General features: G+C 38.7%; 1 protein-coding gene across 47 annotated transcripts in view; it reads right to left on the bottom strand.

Moving 5' to 3' along the window:
• Nucleotides 1-18,045, bottom strand: part of Rims2 (regulating synaptic membrane exocytosis 2) — a 520,587-nt gene that overhangs the window by 403,536 nt on the left and 99,006 nt on the right. For all 47 annotated transcript variants that reach the window (XM_087555439.1, XM_087555408.1, XM_087555415.1 and 44 more), the window contains 1 exon segment: nt 10,719-10,929. In XM_087555439.1, the coding sequence (XP_087411565.1) occupies nt 10,719-10,929 (211 nt within the window).

Genomic DNA, 18,045 nt, shown 5'->3' with positions numbered 1-18,045 from the left:
ATGTGAGAAAATGATAAAAAGAAAGCTTAACTCACAATATATACTACATACAATAATGAAAATTAATGGCACTTCTTGATTAGTTTTTAAATTTCTCAAGCAATAGAAATACTGCTTTACTTCATCTAGTAGTAATACATTTATCAGGTATTTCAAGAATTGTTTAGTAGCACAAATCTTGATGTTATAAGATATTAAACCCAGAAGAAACCTTAGAAACTATTTATATTACTTCTTTTATTTTGCAGATTATAAAAAAGAACTATAAGATGAAGTGTGCCCTTTTAAGTTCTTCTATTAAAGCTAATCAATGTAATCCTGAAAATTCTCACAGAATAATCAAACAGATGGAAATTAATTATACACATGGCAATCACTTTTTCCTCCCAAAAGGTAAAAGAAACAATCTTTCATATTTTGAAGCTTAGACTAATCCTTATTTTAAATTACCTTTAATATCTCTGCAATTCAATGTCTTTCACAATTAAATTGGTACAAAATAACGTTTCCTTATCTTTTCATTTGATTAAACTCATGCAATTTTTACTTGTTAAGAAAATGTCATCTAAGGAAAAACTTAACAAGAGCAGTACTCCATATCACATCTTGTACTAGTGTGTCCACATGACTAGCGCCTGTGTTGTATCTTTTACTAGCGTGTCCATACAACTAGTGGTTTTGGTTCTTTCCACGTCCTCACTGTACCTCAGCAGATGTAATGAATTGCTAAGGATGGTGCCATATGAAAGGGCCAGAAAGTTACAACAAACGGTCATTTTATTGTGTTCTCCTGGAAGATTGCAAAAAGAATTTTAATAGCTTTATAACTAAATATAGATGTATAAAATATTTGTATTTTCTATAAGGATAATCTGACAATATTCCACTGAGCTCAATTCTTTGGGGCTAGCATAAGTCAAAATGTGCATTCAGCAACTGTTGAGAGCAAAAACCTGTAACATGAAAAGCAGCTGAGCATTTACAAGATCAAATTTAAAAGCATAAGTTGAACATTGTAGTTTTTTATCTTAGAACTTGGATGATTTCACCCATTCTATTCAATGAATGCCTTTCAACATAAATTAAGACTATTACAGCTCCCCTACTTGAATGAAAATTTAGAAATATTAAAAAAGAAACTCAGGGCTGTCTTCCACAAATTAAAATCTAAACTGTTTTTTATTGTCTTTTACTTTCATGACATCAACCTCAGATTAAGGGGTAAGAATAAGGAAGAGGAGGAGGGATGCAACTGGGGGAGTGGAGGGGACAGGGAGGGAGGGAGGGGGAGGGAGGGAAAAGAGTGGGACACATACTGCCTCTGGCATCTTCCTTGTTCAATAAACCTTCTCATGCAGGTTACCTAAAATATAGAGAGATTTAAAGTTGTGCACAATGTAACATTTTCAAGGAATATTTCAATATTTTACTGTAATTAATTGATTAGGACTTTTATTCACTGCAAGGTTATCTATCATACATTAGAAACTAAGATTTGTATTTTCAACCAATTAAGCTATGTTCAGATGTTATCAGATACTTCTGGTTTGGGTCTAAGTTGAGTACCAAGGGTGAGATCTTCCCTCCTGCCTGAAAAGCAGAAAAGCATGGAATAATCTGCTATTTGGTTTAAAGTTCTGGGATTAGAGATCATGTACACTAGGCAAGCACTCTATCACTGGACTGTGTCTGCGGTCCTGTTTCGCTTTCCCAGGCTCAGAGAACTCTGAGTGGGGGAAGGTGCTAATATGATAAGAGCCAAAGGCTGGGAGTGCTGGAGTGAAAGTATCTTCCCAACATGACAAGACACTCACAAAAGCATAGCAGCTGTGGTGGTTGGTAAAAGATCTGCAGTGTCAGTCTAGTGAACAGTCCAGCATGAAGTGAGGAAGGAGCCAGTGGCTCCTGCCTTGTGCTAAGGAGCTCCTGCCCATTGATGGCTGCTGGTGGGGGAGGAAAAGTGTTTTTGAAGGATATGGCCCCTTCCAGTGTACCATGCTCTCCTGAAGGATCCCAGCATATGGGCGACACAAGGAGATTCAGGAGAGCTGGAGGGGAGAGGGAGTAAAAATGGTCAAAATGCGTATAAGCATGTATACAATCTCAAATAATAAATTTTAAATATTGTATTTTTAAAGTGATTAAAATAAGGCAACAAAGGACAATACAGGTCTCAGACAGACTGTGAGATGAGCTGTGTAATAATCTCGGAGCTATACTATTCGAGAGTCCCCAGGACAGTAAGAGGAAGCGTCGGTAGAGCCGGAAGATGGCTCAGAGGAGACTGGGAGGCTGCTGAGAAGATTCTGTAAGGAATTATTAACTTAAGGAAAATAAAAATATTTACATTGGAATATGAGAGACTAAAATATTCCTTCCAAGGAATTAGGAGCATTTGATTCCTCCATCAGAGAAGAAGGGGGTATTAAAACCTTGCTTTCCCCATAAGAAAATACAAAATTCAACCAAATAAAGTAGAAGTAATGAGAATCAAAACATAATTTAGCAATGGAGAAAATTCAAATAAGAAGTTGGTTCCTTAGATCAATAAAACTATCAAATAGGGGTTGGGGATTTAGCTCAGTGAAGGCCCTGGGTCCGGTCCCCAGCTCCAAAAAAAAGAAAAAGAAAAAACCTATCAAATATATAGCCAAATTCAACAGAAAAGAAAGATTTGAATTAGCAAAATCTGAAATGATATAACAACAAAAAAGAAATTATATAACAATAGTCCTGATTCTATGCATATTTTAAAATAATGGAATACTATGAAAATTTTTACATCAATAAATTTTATAATTTATGTGAAACTGGACAGATTCCTTGAGAGATATAATTAAGAGAACGTATTCATAAATCCAAAAAACTTTGAATCAACTAAAATTTTTAAGGTATATTTTAAAACCTTCCCACTGAATAAAGACTGCATGCCCAGATAACCTTACAAATAAAATCTAATGAATATTTTAATAATTAAAATAGTGGACTCACGTCACGGAGTGGCATCAGCAAGTGAGATAAACCAGCCCTGTGCAAATTCTCCCATGGCACTAGAGAGGATAAATTACTTCCTAACCCTCTCCATGACAGCAGGTGATACTAATTCCAAAGTCAAGGAAAGAGAACTGCAAACCAGACACAGTAATGTATAAAATGAATTATCTATGATGACCAAATGGAGTTTATTCTAATATTACAAAGTTGTTTCAATATACATGACCATATTTTAAAAAGGAAAAAATAAAAATTAATCTCAGTAGATGGCAAAAGGCATTTGGGAAAGTTCAATGACTAAGATCTTTAAAAAAATAATTCTTAGCAAATTTGTAATAGATGGTACCTATGAAAAATTATAAGTAACATTATACCTAATATTGGGTAACTGAATACATCACTCTTAAGACTAAGGATGTCTGCTCATATCACGTCAATTTAAAATTATGCCAATGTATCAATTCATATGTAAATAGACACACGCGCGCGCGCGCGCGCACACACACACACACACACACACACACACACACACCTCTGTTGAGTGTTTATCTTTTACTGTTTATTGTAATGTTAAGTGCTGGCCTCCAAAATCTACTGTAGGCATATAGCCTCTGGAACCCACTCCCAAGTTGATTCTGATTGGTGAATAAAGACAACAGCAGCCAGTAGCTGAGACCATGTGGATGGAGAGGAGAAGACGAGAAGACATGCAGGAAAAAAGAAAGGAGGGCCACCATAGGCTAAGAGCCAAGAGAACATGGCCCAGAAGGTTGTCTAATTTCAGCTAAGAGCAGCCCAGATGAAACATAGTAATTAATAACTTGGGTTATGGATAAGAGGTATATTCTAACAACATAGAGGGTAGGCAGTTGCCCGTCCAACTACTGTGCTGCTTAAGACATACTAAAGTAAAAAAACTGTCTGTATGCACGTCTTTTATCTGGGAACATAAATCATTAAGGCAGGTAGAAACCCTGGGACAAAATTTTTTTCAATAATATAACTACATATATTCATATATATATGTATATATTCATAAATATATACACACATACATATATATGCACATACATTTACATATACATACATAAACACATACATGCACACATACACATACATGCACACACAAACATTCATCAAGTAAACCAATAATGGATTAGTACTGCGCAAACAAAACATTGAGAGAAACAGGAAAATGAAGACAAGAAATCACACAGGAGAACTAATTTCCACAATTATTCCCAGATAATGCACATAAAGATTGAGCTCTGTATGTAAGAACTATCTAAGCAATTAGTGTGCTGATAAGATGTTAATTAGGAAAGAAATTCAAAAGAACATAGTGAAAAGAGCATTTGTAACACTGGTTTCACTAGTTTAACAATGTATTCTATGAGTATCACATAGTCACTAAAGTGAATAAGGAAGAGAAGTTTAGTATAAATATGAAATGAGATCTTTCTTTTTTTTTTTCTTTTTTTTTTTTCGGAGCTGGGGACCGAACCCAGGGCCTTGTGCTTGCTAGGCAAGCGCTCTACCACTGAGCTAAATCCCCAACCCCGAGATGAGATCTTTTAGTTCCATCCTGAATGTTATTTCATAATAAACTCAAAGAAAAAAAGCACATGATCATCTCATTAGATGCCCAGAAACCATTTGACAAAATTCAATATCCCTTCATGTTAAAAGTCTTGCAAAGATGAGGAATTCAAGGCCCAGACATAAACATATTAAAAGCAATATACACCAAACCAGTAGCCAACATCAAACTAAATGGAGAGAAACCTAAAGCAATCCCACTGTAATCAGGGACTAGACAAGGCTGCTCACTCTCTCCTTACCTATTCAATATAGTACCCAAAGTCCTATACAAAGCAGACAACAAAAGGACTTCAAAGGGATAAAAATGGGAAAAGAAGTCAAAATATTACTATTCGCAGATGATATGATAGTATATTTAAGGTGACCCCAAAAGTTCTAAAAGGGAACTCCTATACCTGAAAAACAACTTCAGCAAAGTGGCTGGATATAAAATTAACTCAAATAAAGAAGTAGCCTTCCTCTACTCAAGGATAAACAGGCTGACAAAGAAGTTAGGGAAACAACACCCTTCACAATAGTCACAAATAACATAAAATACCTCCATCTGACTCTAATCAAGAAAGTCAAAGATCAGTATGACAAGAATTTCAAGTCTCTGAAGAAAGAAATTAAGAACTCAGAAGATGGAAAGACCTCCCATTCTCATGGATTGGCAGGATTAATATAGTAAAAATGGCCACCTGCCAAAAGCAATCTACAGATTCAATGCAATCCCCATCAAAATTCCAACTCAATTCTTCATAGAGTTAGAAAGAGCAATTTACAAATTCATTTGGAATAACAAAAAAAGAAAAAGAAAAAAAAACCAGAATACCGAAAACTGTCCTCAACAATAAAAAAACTCGAGCTCTCTGTACCCAAATTCCATGGGGAAGAAAGCTGGACTCTCAGAAGTGCAGACAATCCTGAGAGCTCAGGGGATTCCATCACTTCTGCTCACATTTCTGGCCCAAGAGGAAACCATCTAGTACCTTCTGTGCTCTATGGGCACAGGAACCTAGGAGCAGTCAGGAGCAGGAACCTTCCAGTTTCTGCTGGCGCCTGGAACTGAACTGAACTGGTCCCACAGCTGAAAGCCTTGCCAGGAGTGCCAACAAACCTGAGAGCAGAGATAAAACCAACTCTTCTGCTACACGTGACCAGTCTGGTGGCCTCTGGACACACAAAGGTGGGAAGAGTCTGAGATAGGACACTTCTGGTTTCTGTCTGCACCCCAATATAAAAGCCAGTCAACAAGAACGCTGACACACCTAAGAGCAGAGGTGTGTCTTCTGCTTCAGGCGATCGACCTGGAGGCTTGAGGACACACAAACCCAGGAGCTGCTCTCCGTTCCCAGATCCAGCTGAAAGAAAACAGGTCTACATGAGTGCTGACACACAAGCCTACTGGAAGGACAAGCCACTGTCAGAGACAGCAAGATAACTTAACACCAGAGACAACCTAAGGGCGAGAGGCAAGCACAGACACCTAAGCAACAGAAACCAAGACTACTTGGCATCATCAGAGCTCAGGTCTCCCACCAAAGCAATTACTGGATATCGAAACACACTGGAAAAGTGAGATTCAGATTTGAAATCACATCTCATGATAGAGAATTACAGGACAACACAGGTAAACAATTAGAAGCCCTCAAAAAGGAACCAAGAAAATCCCTTAAAGAATTACTGGAAAACACAACCAAACAGGTGAAGGAATTGAACAAAACCATGCAGGACTTAAAAAATGGAAATACAAGGCTGCTCACTCTCTCCCTACTTATTCAAATATACTTCTCAAAGTCCTAGCCAGAGCAATCAGACAACAAAAGATCAAAGGGATACAGATTGGAAAGAAGTCAAAATATCACTATTTGCAGACTATATGATTGTATATTTAAGTGATCCCAAAAATTCCACCAGAGAACTACTAAACCTGATAAACAACTTCAGCAAAGTGGCTGGGTATAAAATTAACTCAACTAAATCAGTAGCCTTCCTCTACACAAAAGAGAAACAAGCAGAGAAAGAAATTAGGGAAATGACACCCTTCATAATAGTCCCAAATAATATAAAATACCTCGGTGTGACTTTAACCAAGCAAGTGAAAGATCTGTATGATAAGAACATGAAGCCTCTGAAGAAAGAAATTGAAGAAGATCTCAGAAGATGGAAAGATCTCCCATGCTCATGGATTGGCAGGATTAATATAGTAAAGATGGCCATTTACCAAAAGCAATCTACAGATTCAATGCAATTCCCATCAAAATACCAATCCAATTCTTCAAAGAGTTAGACAGAACAATTTGCAAATTCATCTGGAATAACAAAAAACCCAGGATAGCTAAAACTATCCTCAACAATAAAAAGACTTCAGGGGGAATCGCTATCCCTGAACTCAAGCAGTTTACAGAGCAATAGTGATAAAAACTGCATGGTATTAGTACAGAGACAGACAGATAGACCAGTGGAATAAAATTGAAGACTCAGAATTGAACCCACACACCTATGGTCACTTGATTTTTGACAAAGGAGCCAAAGTCATCCAATGGAAAAAAGATAGCATTTTCAGCAAATGGTGCTGGTTCAACTGGAGGTCAACATGTAGAAGAATGCAGATCGATCCATGCTTATCACCCTGTACAAAGCTTAAGTCCAAGTGGATCAAGGACCTCCACATCAAGCCAGATACACTCAAACTAATAGAAGAAAAAGTGGGGAAGCATCTCAAACACATGGGCACTGGAGAAAATTTCCTGAACAAAACACCAATGGCTTATGCTCTAAGATCAAGAATCGACAAATGGGATCTCATAAAACTGCAAAGCTTCTGTAAGGCAAAGGACACTGTTGTTAGGACAAAACAGGAACCAACAGAATGGGAAAAGATCTTTACCAATCCTACAACTGATAGAGGGCTTATATCCAAAATGTACAAAGAACTCAAGAAGTTAGACTACAGGGAGACAAATAACCCTATTTAAAAATGGGGTTCAGAGCTAAACAAAGAATTCACAGCTGAGGAATGCCGAATGGCTGAGAAACATCTAAAGAAATGTTCAACATCTTTAGTCATAAGGGAAACGCAAATCAAAACAACCCTGAGATTTCATCTCACACCAGTCAGAATGGCTAAGATCAAAAACTAGGTGACAGCAGATGTTGGCGGGGATGTGGAGAAAGAGGAACACTCCTCCATTGTTGGTAGGACTGCAGACTAGTACAACCATTCTGGAAATCAGTCTGGAGGTTCCTCAGAAAATTGGACATTGAACTTCCTGAGGACCCAGCTATACCTCTCCTGGGCATATACCCAAAAGATGCCCCAACATATAACAAAGACACATTTTCCACTATGTTCAGAGAAGCCTTATTTATAATAGCCAGAAGCTGGAAAGAACTCAGATGCCCTTCAACAGAGGAATGGATACAGAAAATGTGGTACATTTACACAACGGAATACTACTCAGCTATCAAAAACAATAACTTTATGAAATTCATAGGCAAATGGATGGAACTGGAAAATATCATCCTAAGTGAGGTAACCCAATCACAGAAAAACACACATGGTATGCACTCATCGATAAGTGAATATTAGCCCAAATGCTTGAATTACCCTAGATGCCTAGAACACATGAAACTCAAGGATGACCAAAATGCAAATGCTTCACTCCTTCTTTAAAAGGGGAACAAGAATACCCTTGGCAGGGAATAGGGAGGCAAAGTTTAGAACAGAGGCTGAAGGAACACCCATTCAGAGCCTGCCCCACATGTGGTCCATACATATGCAGCCACCAAACTAGGTAAGATGGATGAAGCAAAGAAGTGCAGGCTAACAGGAACCGGATGTAGATCTCTCCTGAGAGACACAGCCAGAATACAGCAAATACATAGGTGAATGCCCTCATTAAACCACTGAACTGAGAACAGGACCCCCATTGAAGGAATCTTAGAAAGGACTGAAAGAGCTTGAAGGGGCTTGAGACCCCATATGAACAACAATGCCAATCAACCAGAGCTTCCAGGGACTAAGGCAGTACCCAAAGACTATACATGGACTGATCCTGGGCTCCAATCTCATAGGTAGCAATGAATATTCTAGTAAGAGCACCAGTGGAAGGGGAAGCCCTTGGTCCTGCCAAGACTGAACCCCCAGTGAACGTGATTGTTGGGGGGAGGGTGGTAATGGGGGGAGAATGGGGAGGGGAAGCCCATATTGGACGGGAAAGGGAGGGGTTGGGGGAAAGGGAATAACAATTGAAATGTAAATAAGAAATACCCAAGTTAATAAAGATGGAGGGAAAAAAAGAATTTAGACTCCAGAGAATCAAATAACCCTATTAAAAATAGGGTACAGAGATAAACAAAGAATTCTCAACTGAAGAATATCGAATGGGCAAGAAGCACCCAAAGAATTGTTCAACATCCTTATTCATCAGGGAAATGCAAATCAAACAACCCTGAGATTCCACCTCACACCAGTCAGAATGGCTAAGATCAAAAACTCAGGTGACAACAAATGCTGGCAAGGATGTGGAAAAAGAGAACACTCCTCCATTGTTAGTGGGATTGCAAGCTGGTACAACCACTCTGGAAAAAAGTCTGGAGGTTCCTCAGAAAATTGGACATAGTACTACCTGAGGACCCAGCTATACCTCTCTTGGGCATATACCCAAAAGATGCCCCAACATATAAAAAAGACACATGCTCCATTATGTTCATAGCAGCCTTATTTATAATAGCCAGAAGCTGGAAAGACCCCAGATGCCCTTCAATAGAGGAATGGATACAGAAAATGTGGAATATCTACACAATGGAGTATCAAAAACAATGACTTCATGAAATTCATAGGCAAATGGATGGAACTAGAAAATATCATCCTGGGTGAGGTAACCCAATCACAAAAAAACACACATGGTATGCACTCACTAGTCCATGGATATTAGCTCAAAAGCTCGGATTACCCAAGATACAATCCACAGAGCACATGAAGCTCGAGAAGAACAACCAAAGTGTGATACATCAGTCCTTAGAAGGGAGAAAGTAAGGAGACAAAGTTTGGATCAGAGACTGAAGGAAAGGCCATTCACAGCCTGCCCCACCTGCGGATACAGCCATATACATACAGCCACCAAACACAGACAATATTGCTAATGCCAAGAAGTGCATGCTGACAGGAGCCTGATATAGCCATCTCCAGGAACCTGAAAGGCTCTGCCAGAGCATGACAAATACAGAAGCGAATTCTGGCAGTCAACCATTGAACTAAGAAAAGGGTCTCTATTGGAGGAATTAGAGAAAGGATTGAAGGAGCTGAAGGGGCTTGCAATCCCATAAGAACAATAATACCTACCAAGCAGAGCTCCCAGGGACTAAACCACTACCCAAAGAGTACACATGGACAGACCCATGTCTCCATCTGCATATGGAGCAGAGGATGGCCTTGTTGGCCACCAATGGGAGGGGAAGCCCGTGGGTCCTGCCGAGGCTGGACCCCCCAGTGTAGGGGAAAATCAGGGCAGGGAGGCAGGAAGGGGGTGGTTGGATGTGTGGGAGAACACCCTCATAGAAGAAAAGGGAGAAGTATGATATAGTTAGACTCAGGGCTAAGAGGGATAGGGGGTTTATGAACGGGAAACCAGGAAAGGGGATAACATTTGAAATGTAAATTAAAAAGAATGTTATTTCATAAGTATGAAAACAAAAACAAAAGTAAAGCTTCCAAAGCTACAAAATCAAAAAACAAATCTCAGAACTAAAATGGGCCTGTTTCAAGCACCCAAGGAAGTACAAAGTTTGTGAACGTATCCTAGAAAGAGAGGAACCTCTGTCAGAGCTCTGCTTCATCATTTGTGTTGCTGTAAGACTCATTCTCAGTCTCTGGATCGAAGTTTTCATTATCCATACAGAGGACAGAACAATTCCTAACGTTCTCAGGGAAATTCAAAGTCGAAGGTCCTGAGTCTAACTATATCATAAGCTGATATGAACAGTTAAGATTACCTTTCACATTCAGAAAAAAATGCAAACCTTTGTCTAACATGAAAGCACGGGTGTTTGTTCTTTGGTTTTAAGCTCAGAAGCAATTTCAGTCGTCTGTTGATTTGAAGGTTAACTACGGCATAAGTAGCACTCCAGTACTGTACCTTGTTTGAGCGTAATGACACTCGACCTCCACAACGAGCACAGAACTTGGTTTGGCAATATGAACAGTTATGGCCGCATCCATCTGCAAATTTTGTCTTGTGGCAGATGCCGCAGGTCGGGGCGTCGCCCTTCTGCTCTTGCTGCTGTTGTGATTCCTCTCCCATTTTCTTGACTTGCTCCTTATACATTTCAAATTGTTGATGCAGCTTTCTGCAGGGAAGGAAAAGGGTTTTAAAAACTGGTTTCCTAATGATCAAAATCACAATCTGTTGACATAATTTTATAATCAAAATACCCAAAATGAGAATAAAAGTATAAAATTTAATCTGAAAACTATAGAATATCTTGCTTACATGGTATATTATGTCATAAATGTTAAAATTAGTTCTATCTTTGATAAACATTAACTGTAAAATCAACTGGTTGTGTTTGTGGAACATTTTCTTGAATATTAAACAAAAACCATTGATTTTCAACAGTTTAGCTTCAGAAATACAAGAAGCCAATTTTATATTCACAAAAAAAGCCATAACCTAGTATCTTAAAACCAGTGAGATACAGTTCCAACTGTACTGAACTAAAGAAGCTTACAGAGAGATAATCTCACAGAGAGAGTTGTGTTCAACAGTCTGAACACAACTTAGCTGCAAAAAGAAAATACTGTGAAATATTATCACCTAACAAATAAAATTATGCAAATAAAGTAACGCCAAGTACACTTTCAAACTAAAAGTCTAGAGCCTAGGGAACTGTCTCAACAATTAAGAGCACTTGCTTAATTGAAAGGAAAAGAGTTTGGCTCCCAGCCCCTACACCGAGTGGCTCAGAATGACCTGTAACTCCAACCACAGGAGCTCTGCAACCCTCTTCTGATATATTGGACACAAACACACACTTGTTCATACTCACATGCATGTGTATACATACACACACACACACACACACACACACACATAAATAAAAATAAAATGAATTTAAAAGAAAACTAGGTCAAAAGAAAAGACATCTAGAAAGATGTTTCATTTACTATTATTAAAAAATTTTTATTACATTTATAAAGACAAATTTAAGTGTTTAATAACCATGATTACTTAAGATTTAAAAAACTAAAAATGATGCCACTCCAATTCTAACAGTGACAAAAGAATGAAAACCTACAAAATTATAACTTATTTTGTGCCCATCAGAAAGCAAATTGTCAGGCAAACAATCTAAATCCAAAGACACTAGTGTAACTGTTAATACACACACAACCACGTCCACTTTACACGGTTCTGGGGACTGAAAGTGAGGTTTCACACATTCTAAGTAAGCATTCTGTCTAAGAAGCTACATCTTCAGAGAGATACTAACAGACTGTGCAATTGTAAGATTCAGCTAACATGACAGCTTCAAACAACCAAAGACCCAGACTCAAAGAAGGCTGCTAATCACCAGGCTTCGCCCACAGACCTTCCTTCCCAAGTGCTCTGGGAGACTTGAAAACAGAGTCAGGAGAAATGAATTCCTACCTCTAGGGAAGTGCATATTGCTGGGTAAACTGTGGCCACTGAGGTACAGACATGATTTTCTGACTTAGATAAAATAATAAAAGCTTTATTTAAGCCATGAGGAAGAAAGTAGCCTCTGTCACTTACGATAAAGACAAAGAGCCATCGAAGCTAAAAACAAGATTTGAGAGAAAAAAAGCCTTTATCCACAATGCAGAAAAGAATCTTGGTTCCACGGACCTACCCAAACACGAATAAAACATCTTTCGTCATTAAGATGTAGGAGGAAGCTCCTGCCTCCAAACTGGATACAGAACTGGAAATCAAAGCATGGATAGGAAAGAGAACTCATGAGGTGACCCATGCTCAAGGCCTGGTAGCTGTCAAGCCTGGAAGGTGAAAAACGTACAGAGAAGACCAGCTTTCCTACAGGGCAATCACTAAACAATAAGCATCACTAGTCAAGTGCTTGTAAAAACTCAAGTGTGTTGGGGGTGCTACATGCAATCCTCATACGAGGGAGTGTGTAAGGACAGCCAGAACATGGAAGCAACCTCTAGTCCTCTAGCATCATTATAAGTGCACGCAAAGGCAGTTCACATTCTTTAAAGAACTGTATGACTATGTTGCACTGAAGACAGTGGTGGCAACAACAAAATTCAAACCTATCTGAATTCTTGATTTGCTTCATGTTTCAACTCTCAACACCAACAGCCTGATGGAAAGGGAATGTCCACCTCAAAAGTGTGCAACTCAAGACACAGCATAAAACAAAATCTAAAAACAAAAGACTAAATAACCTGTGGCAAGAGACATAACAGATTCAGAGACGACACGGATTTGGGAATAATCACATTCTGAAGAAACTGGGGCTGGAACACCGGAGGAATGGAAGAGAGGAAACGGGAATAATATAATTATATTTTAATTAAGTTTTTAATTATTAAGATAAAGAATATATAGAAAAGGTGCACATCCTTCATGGACAATTGGTTATCTAGACTATGTTGTCTTACAGAAAGAAATGAAAGATTCCCTTAAAAGGAAAGAAAAAGGGTTGGGGATTTGGCTCAGTGGTAGAGCGCTTGCCTAGCAAGCGCAAGGCCCTGGGTTCAGTCCCCAGCTCTGAAAAAAAAAAGAAAGAAAAAGGAAAAAAAGGAAAGAAAAAAGGACTCAACTGTAAGCTGCCTATAAGACTCACTTTGCCACCAAGGAAAGGAAGGATAGAGAGAGTGAAAGCAGGACTGAGAAAATACTCCATGAAGGTGGAAATCCACAAAGCAAAGATATCAGACATACCTTATATCTAATAAACTATGCTTAAAACTGTAAAAAGATACAAAGAGTGTTCTAATGTTCTAATAAATTCATACATTATAGTATGTGGACTCTAAGTATGTATACACACAACACTGAAGCAGCAAATAAGGCAAATATTAGGAGATCGCTAATGAAAGAGTAAATATGAGGAATGGCTCTATTAGCTGCCAACAATATATAGAGCATATAAACAGAAGATCAATATAAAATAAAGGTCTTGAAGTGAACTTTAGATCAAATGGGAACTTTAGATCAAAAGTAATATTTCCATACCAAAATAGTACAATACACATTCATTTCAAGAGCATTCATGCACAGCATTCCACAATATGAAACACAAAACAATATGAAATATTTTGAAATTTTCACTAATATGTAAAAATTAACTTATTCATTGTCCATTGCTATAAAGAAGAAAATACTTATAATGTCCCCCAAGACTGGAATCTACAGTCATGTGCCAAATGGTGATCCTTCAACCACAGTTACAAGCCGCACATGTAACATTTGTAGCTTCATGGAATTTGAATATAGCTCTAGCCTAGGTGTATACAGCAGACTATACGGTTTAAGTTTATGCTATTATACTGTATGTTATCTGCAGAATGATGAAGTTATCAAATAATACATTTCTCATAATATGTCCCCACTGTTAAGTGACATACAACTGTAGGGACAAGTACACGTCTTTAAGCCCAGGTTTCACACTACTTCTTGAGTAACCTTCTGAAGTTATCCTGTCTTACTTTTAATCCTTTCCATGTGTCATATGCATTCCATTGCATACTCTCCCTGCCTTAGACCCATATTGCTCTCTAGTCCTATGCCTCTCTATGCATCATCTATCATCTATCTGTCTGTCTGTCATCCATCTATCCATTACATACCTACCTACCTGCCTATCTATCTACCCCAGTATCTGTGTAGCCCAGGTTGGTCTAGAACTCAAGATCCTCCTGCTTAGACACAACAAAGAGAGGACTGCAAGTGTGTGCTATCATGACTAACAAAAGAAAAGATTCTCAAACCTGAAATCATGCCCAAGGCACATACAGCAACAAGAACACTGAAGTCTCACTATGAAACTCAAAAAACACCACATTTTTCTGGCTTCTGATGAAGTTCATTCAAACGGGCTGCCACTCATGCGAATTGCTTTTTTGTATCGTTTATCAAATATTTTAGATTTGACTTTTTATATGTTTCTTCCTGTTTTGAAGGAGTGCTTACATATAATCCTTTATAAACTTAAACACAGAAAAATCTTCTCCAAGTCTGTGGTGTAATTGCTAACTTTGTACTCCGAAGTTGTCAATATATCAATTTCTTCATTCATTATGTGATTTGACTGGTGTGTATGTATGTTTGTGTACGCACAAATATGTACACACATATATGTGTATGCACTTAGCTATGTTACACACAAAAATTCTCCAGTCTCTTTGAATAGCCTCTAATTTTACCACTCATAGCTAAGTTTTTAATCAATCTGAAGTTCATTTCTGTATATGATGTGGTGCAGAGATTTAATCTCAATGTTCTTTATATAGATATTTTACTTCCCGATCATCATTTATTAAGTAGTTAACTTCTCTTCCAAAAATCTGTGATATCAGCCTATCATATATTAAGTTCCATTCTTACATAGATGGACACAATATTGTATTTCATTGGAAGCTGTGTCTGCTCCTACTCCAGAACAACATTGTCAAAACCAAACTTGAAATACATAAAAGGTCCAACCCATCTCAAATACATAAAGTTGAATACATAACTATCTGGTAAGGCAGATCAAAAGTCAATACACTTGTCTGTAAAGGGCTGCATAATATTTTAGGCGTTGCCATTTGTCGGTTGCACAACTCATCACTGGGACATGAAGGCAGCCATAAATAATGTGAAAATAAATCATCTTAGATGTATTCCACTTAAACTTTATGCACAATCCATATTTAGAAAATCTCTGGTATAAATACAACAAAGATATGATATTCTAATTAGAACTACTTTACAAACTAATATTTAAGACATACACAGTAACATAAATACAAACTACGGTGTATGTTCTATATCAATTTCTGCACTAAAAACTCATTAAAGTTAGTATCTTCCAGGGCAAATGTGTTCGTCTCTGTGAATGAACAGGACTTTTAAATTCGTGTTTACAGCTAGTCCATCAAAATCTCATCCCCAGCCTCATGGTTTCGTCTTTGTTATTTTAAACATTTGGTGTAATTTTAAGCTCTCCACAAACTAGTCATTTACACTACTACTTTAAAGGTCACCAGTGGACAGTTTGATCATTAAACTTCAAACGCTTTTCATCGTGAAGTCATATCTTTTCAAATGTCTAGACTGGACCCGCGGATCCCGGCCCGCAGCAGCTCTCTGCTCCCAAACCCCGTGGGAGAGAGACCTCACCGCCTGATCAGGTGGGCACTCCTGAGGCTGCAGAGCGGAGGAGACCACCAACACTGCCCACCCCTGCCCACATCCCTGGCCCAAGAGGCAACTGTATAAGGCCTCTGGGTTCCCGTAGGGGAGGGCCCGGGAGCGGCAGGACCCCTGCGCCTGAGACACCGCCGGAACCTGAAGGAAACAGACCGGATAAACAGTTCTCTGCACCCAAATCCCGTGGGAGGGAGAGCTGAACCTTCAGAGAGGCAGACAAGCCTGGGAAACCAGAAGAGACTGCACTCTGTGCACATCCAGACGCCAGAGGAAAACACCAAACGTTATCTGGAACCCTGGTGCACGGAGGCTCCCAGAAAGAGCGGCACAGATCTTCCCGGTTGCTGCCGCCGCGGAGAGGACTCAGGCAGTACCCCACGAGCAAACTTGAGCCTTGGAACCACAGGTAGGACCAACTTTTCCCCTGCAAGAAACCTGCCTGGTGAACTCAAGACACAGGCCCACAGGAACAGCTGAAGACCTGTAGAGAGGAAAAACTACAAGCCCGAAAGCAGAACACTCTGTCCCCATAACTGGCTGAAAGAAAACAGGAAAACAGGTCTACAGCACTCCTGACACACAGGCTTATAGGAAAGTCTAGCCACGGTCAGAAATAGCAGAACAAAGTAACACTAGAGATAATCTGATGGCGAGAGGCAAGCGCAGGAACCCAAGCAACAGAAACCAAGACTACATGGCATCATCGAAGCCCATTTCTCCCACCAAAGCAAACACGGAATATCCAAACACACCAGAAAAGCAAGATCTAGTTTCAAAATCATATTTGATCATGATGCTGGAGGACTTCAAGAAAGACATAAAGAACTCCCTTAGAGAACAAGTAGAAGCCTACAGAGAGGAATCGCAAAAATCCCTGAAAGAATTCCAGGAAAACACAATCAAACAGTTGAAGGAATTAAAAATGGAAATAGAAGCAATCAAGAAAGAACACATGGAAACAACCCTGGACATAGAAAATCAAAAGAAAAGACAAGGAGCTGTAGATACAAGCTTCACCAACAGAATACAAGAGATGGAAGAGAGAATCTCGGGAGCAGAAGATTCCATAAAAATCATTGACTCAACTGTCAAAGATAATGTAAAGCAGAAAAAGCTACTGGTCCAAAACATACAGGAAATCCAGGACTCAATGAGAAGATCAAACCTAAGGATAATAGGTATAGAAGAGAGTGAAGACTCCCAGCTCAAAGGACCAGTAAATAACTTCAACAAAATCATAGAAGAAAACTTCCCTAACCTAAAAAAAGAGATACCCATAGGCATACAAGAAGGCTACAGAACTCCAAATAGATAGGACCAGAAAAGAAACACCTCCCGTCACATAATTGTCAAAACACCAAACGCACAAAATAAAGAAAGAATATTAAAAGCAGTAAGGGAAAAAGGTCAAGTAACATATAAAGGCAGACCTATCAGAATCACACCAGACTTTTCGCCAGAAACTATGAAGGCCAGAAGATCCTGGACAGATGTCATACAGACCCTAAGAGAACACAAATGCCAGCCCAGGTTACTGTATCCTGCAAAACTCTCAATTAACATAGATGGAGAAACCAAGATATTCCATGACAAAACCAAATTTACACAATATCTTTCTACAAATGCAGCACTACAAAGGATAATAAAGGGTAAAGCCCAACATAAGGAGGCAAGCTATACCCTAGAAGAAGCAAGAAACTAATCATCTTGGCAACAAAACAAAGAGAAGAAAAGCACACAAACATAACCTCACATCCAAATATGAATATAACAGGAAGCAATAATCACTATTCCTTAATATCTCTCAACATCAATGGCCTCAACTCCCCAATAAAAAGACATAGATTAACAAACTGGATATGCAACGAGGACCCTGCATTCTGCTGCCTACAGGAAACACACCTCAGAGACAAAGACAGACACTACCTCAGAGTGAAAGGCTGGAAAACAACTTTCCAAGCAAATGCTCAGAAGAAGCAAGCTGGAGTAGGCATTCTAATATCGAATAAAATCAATTTTCAATTAAAAGTCATCAAAAAAGATAAGGAAGGACACTTCATAGTCA

Source organism: Rattus norvegicus, chromosome 7 (genome assembly GCF_021556685.1).
Source record: "Rattus norvegicus strain SHRSP/BbbUtx chromosome 7, alternate assembly SHRSP_T2T, whole genome shotgun sequence".
Classification (NCBI taxonomy): domain Eukaryota; kingdom Metazoa; phylum Chordata; class Mammalia; order Rodentia; family Muridae; genus Rattus; species Rattus norvegicus.
The sequence above is the reverse complement of the archived record's forward strand: the minus strand, read 5'-3'. Positions and strand labels throughout refer to the sequence as shown.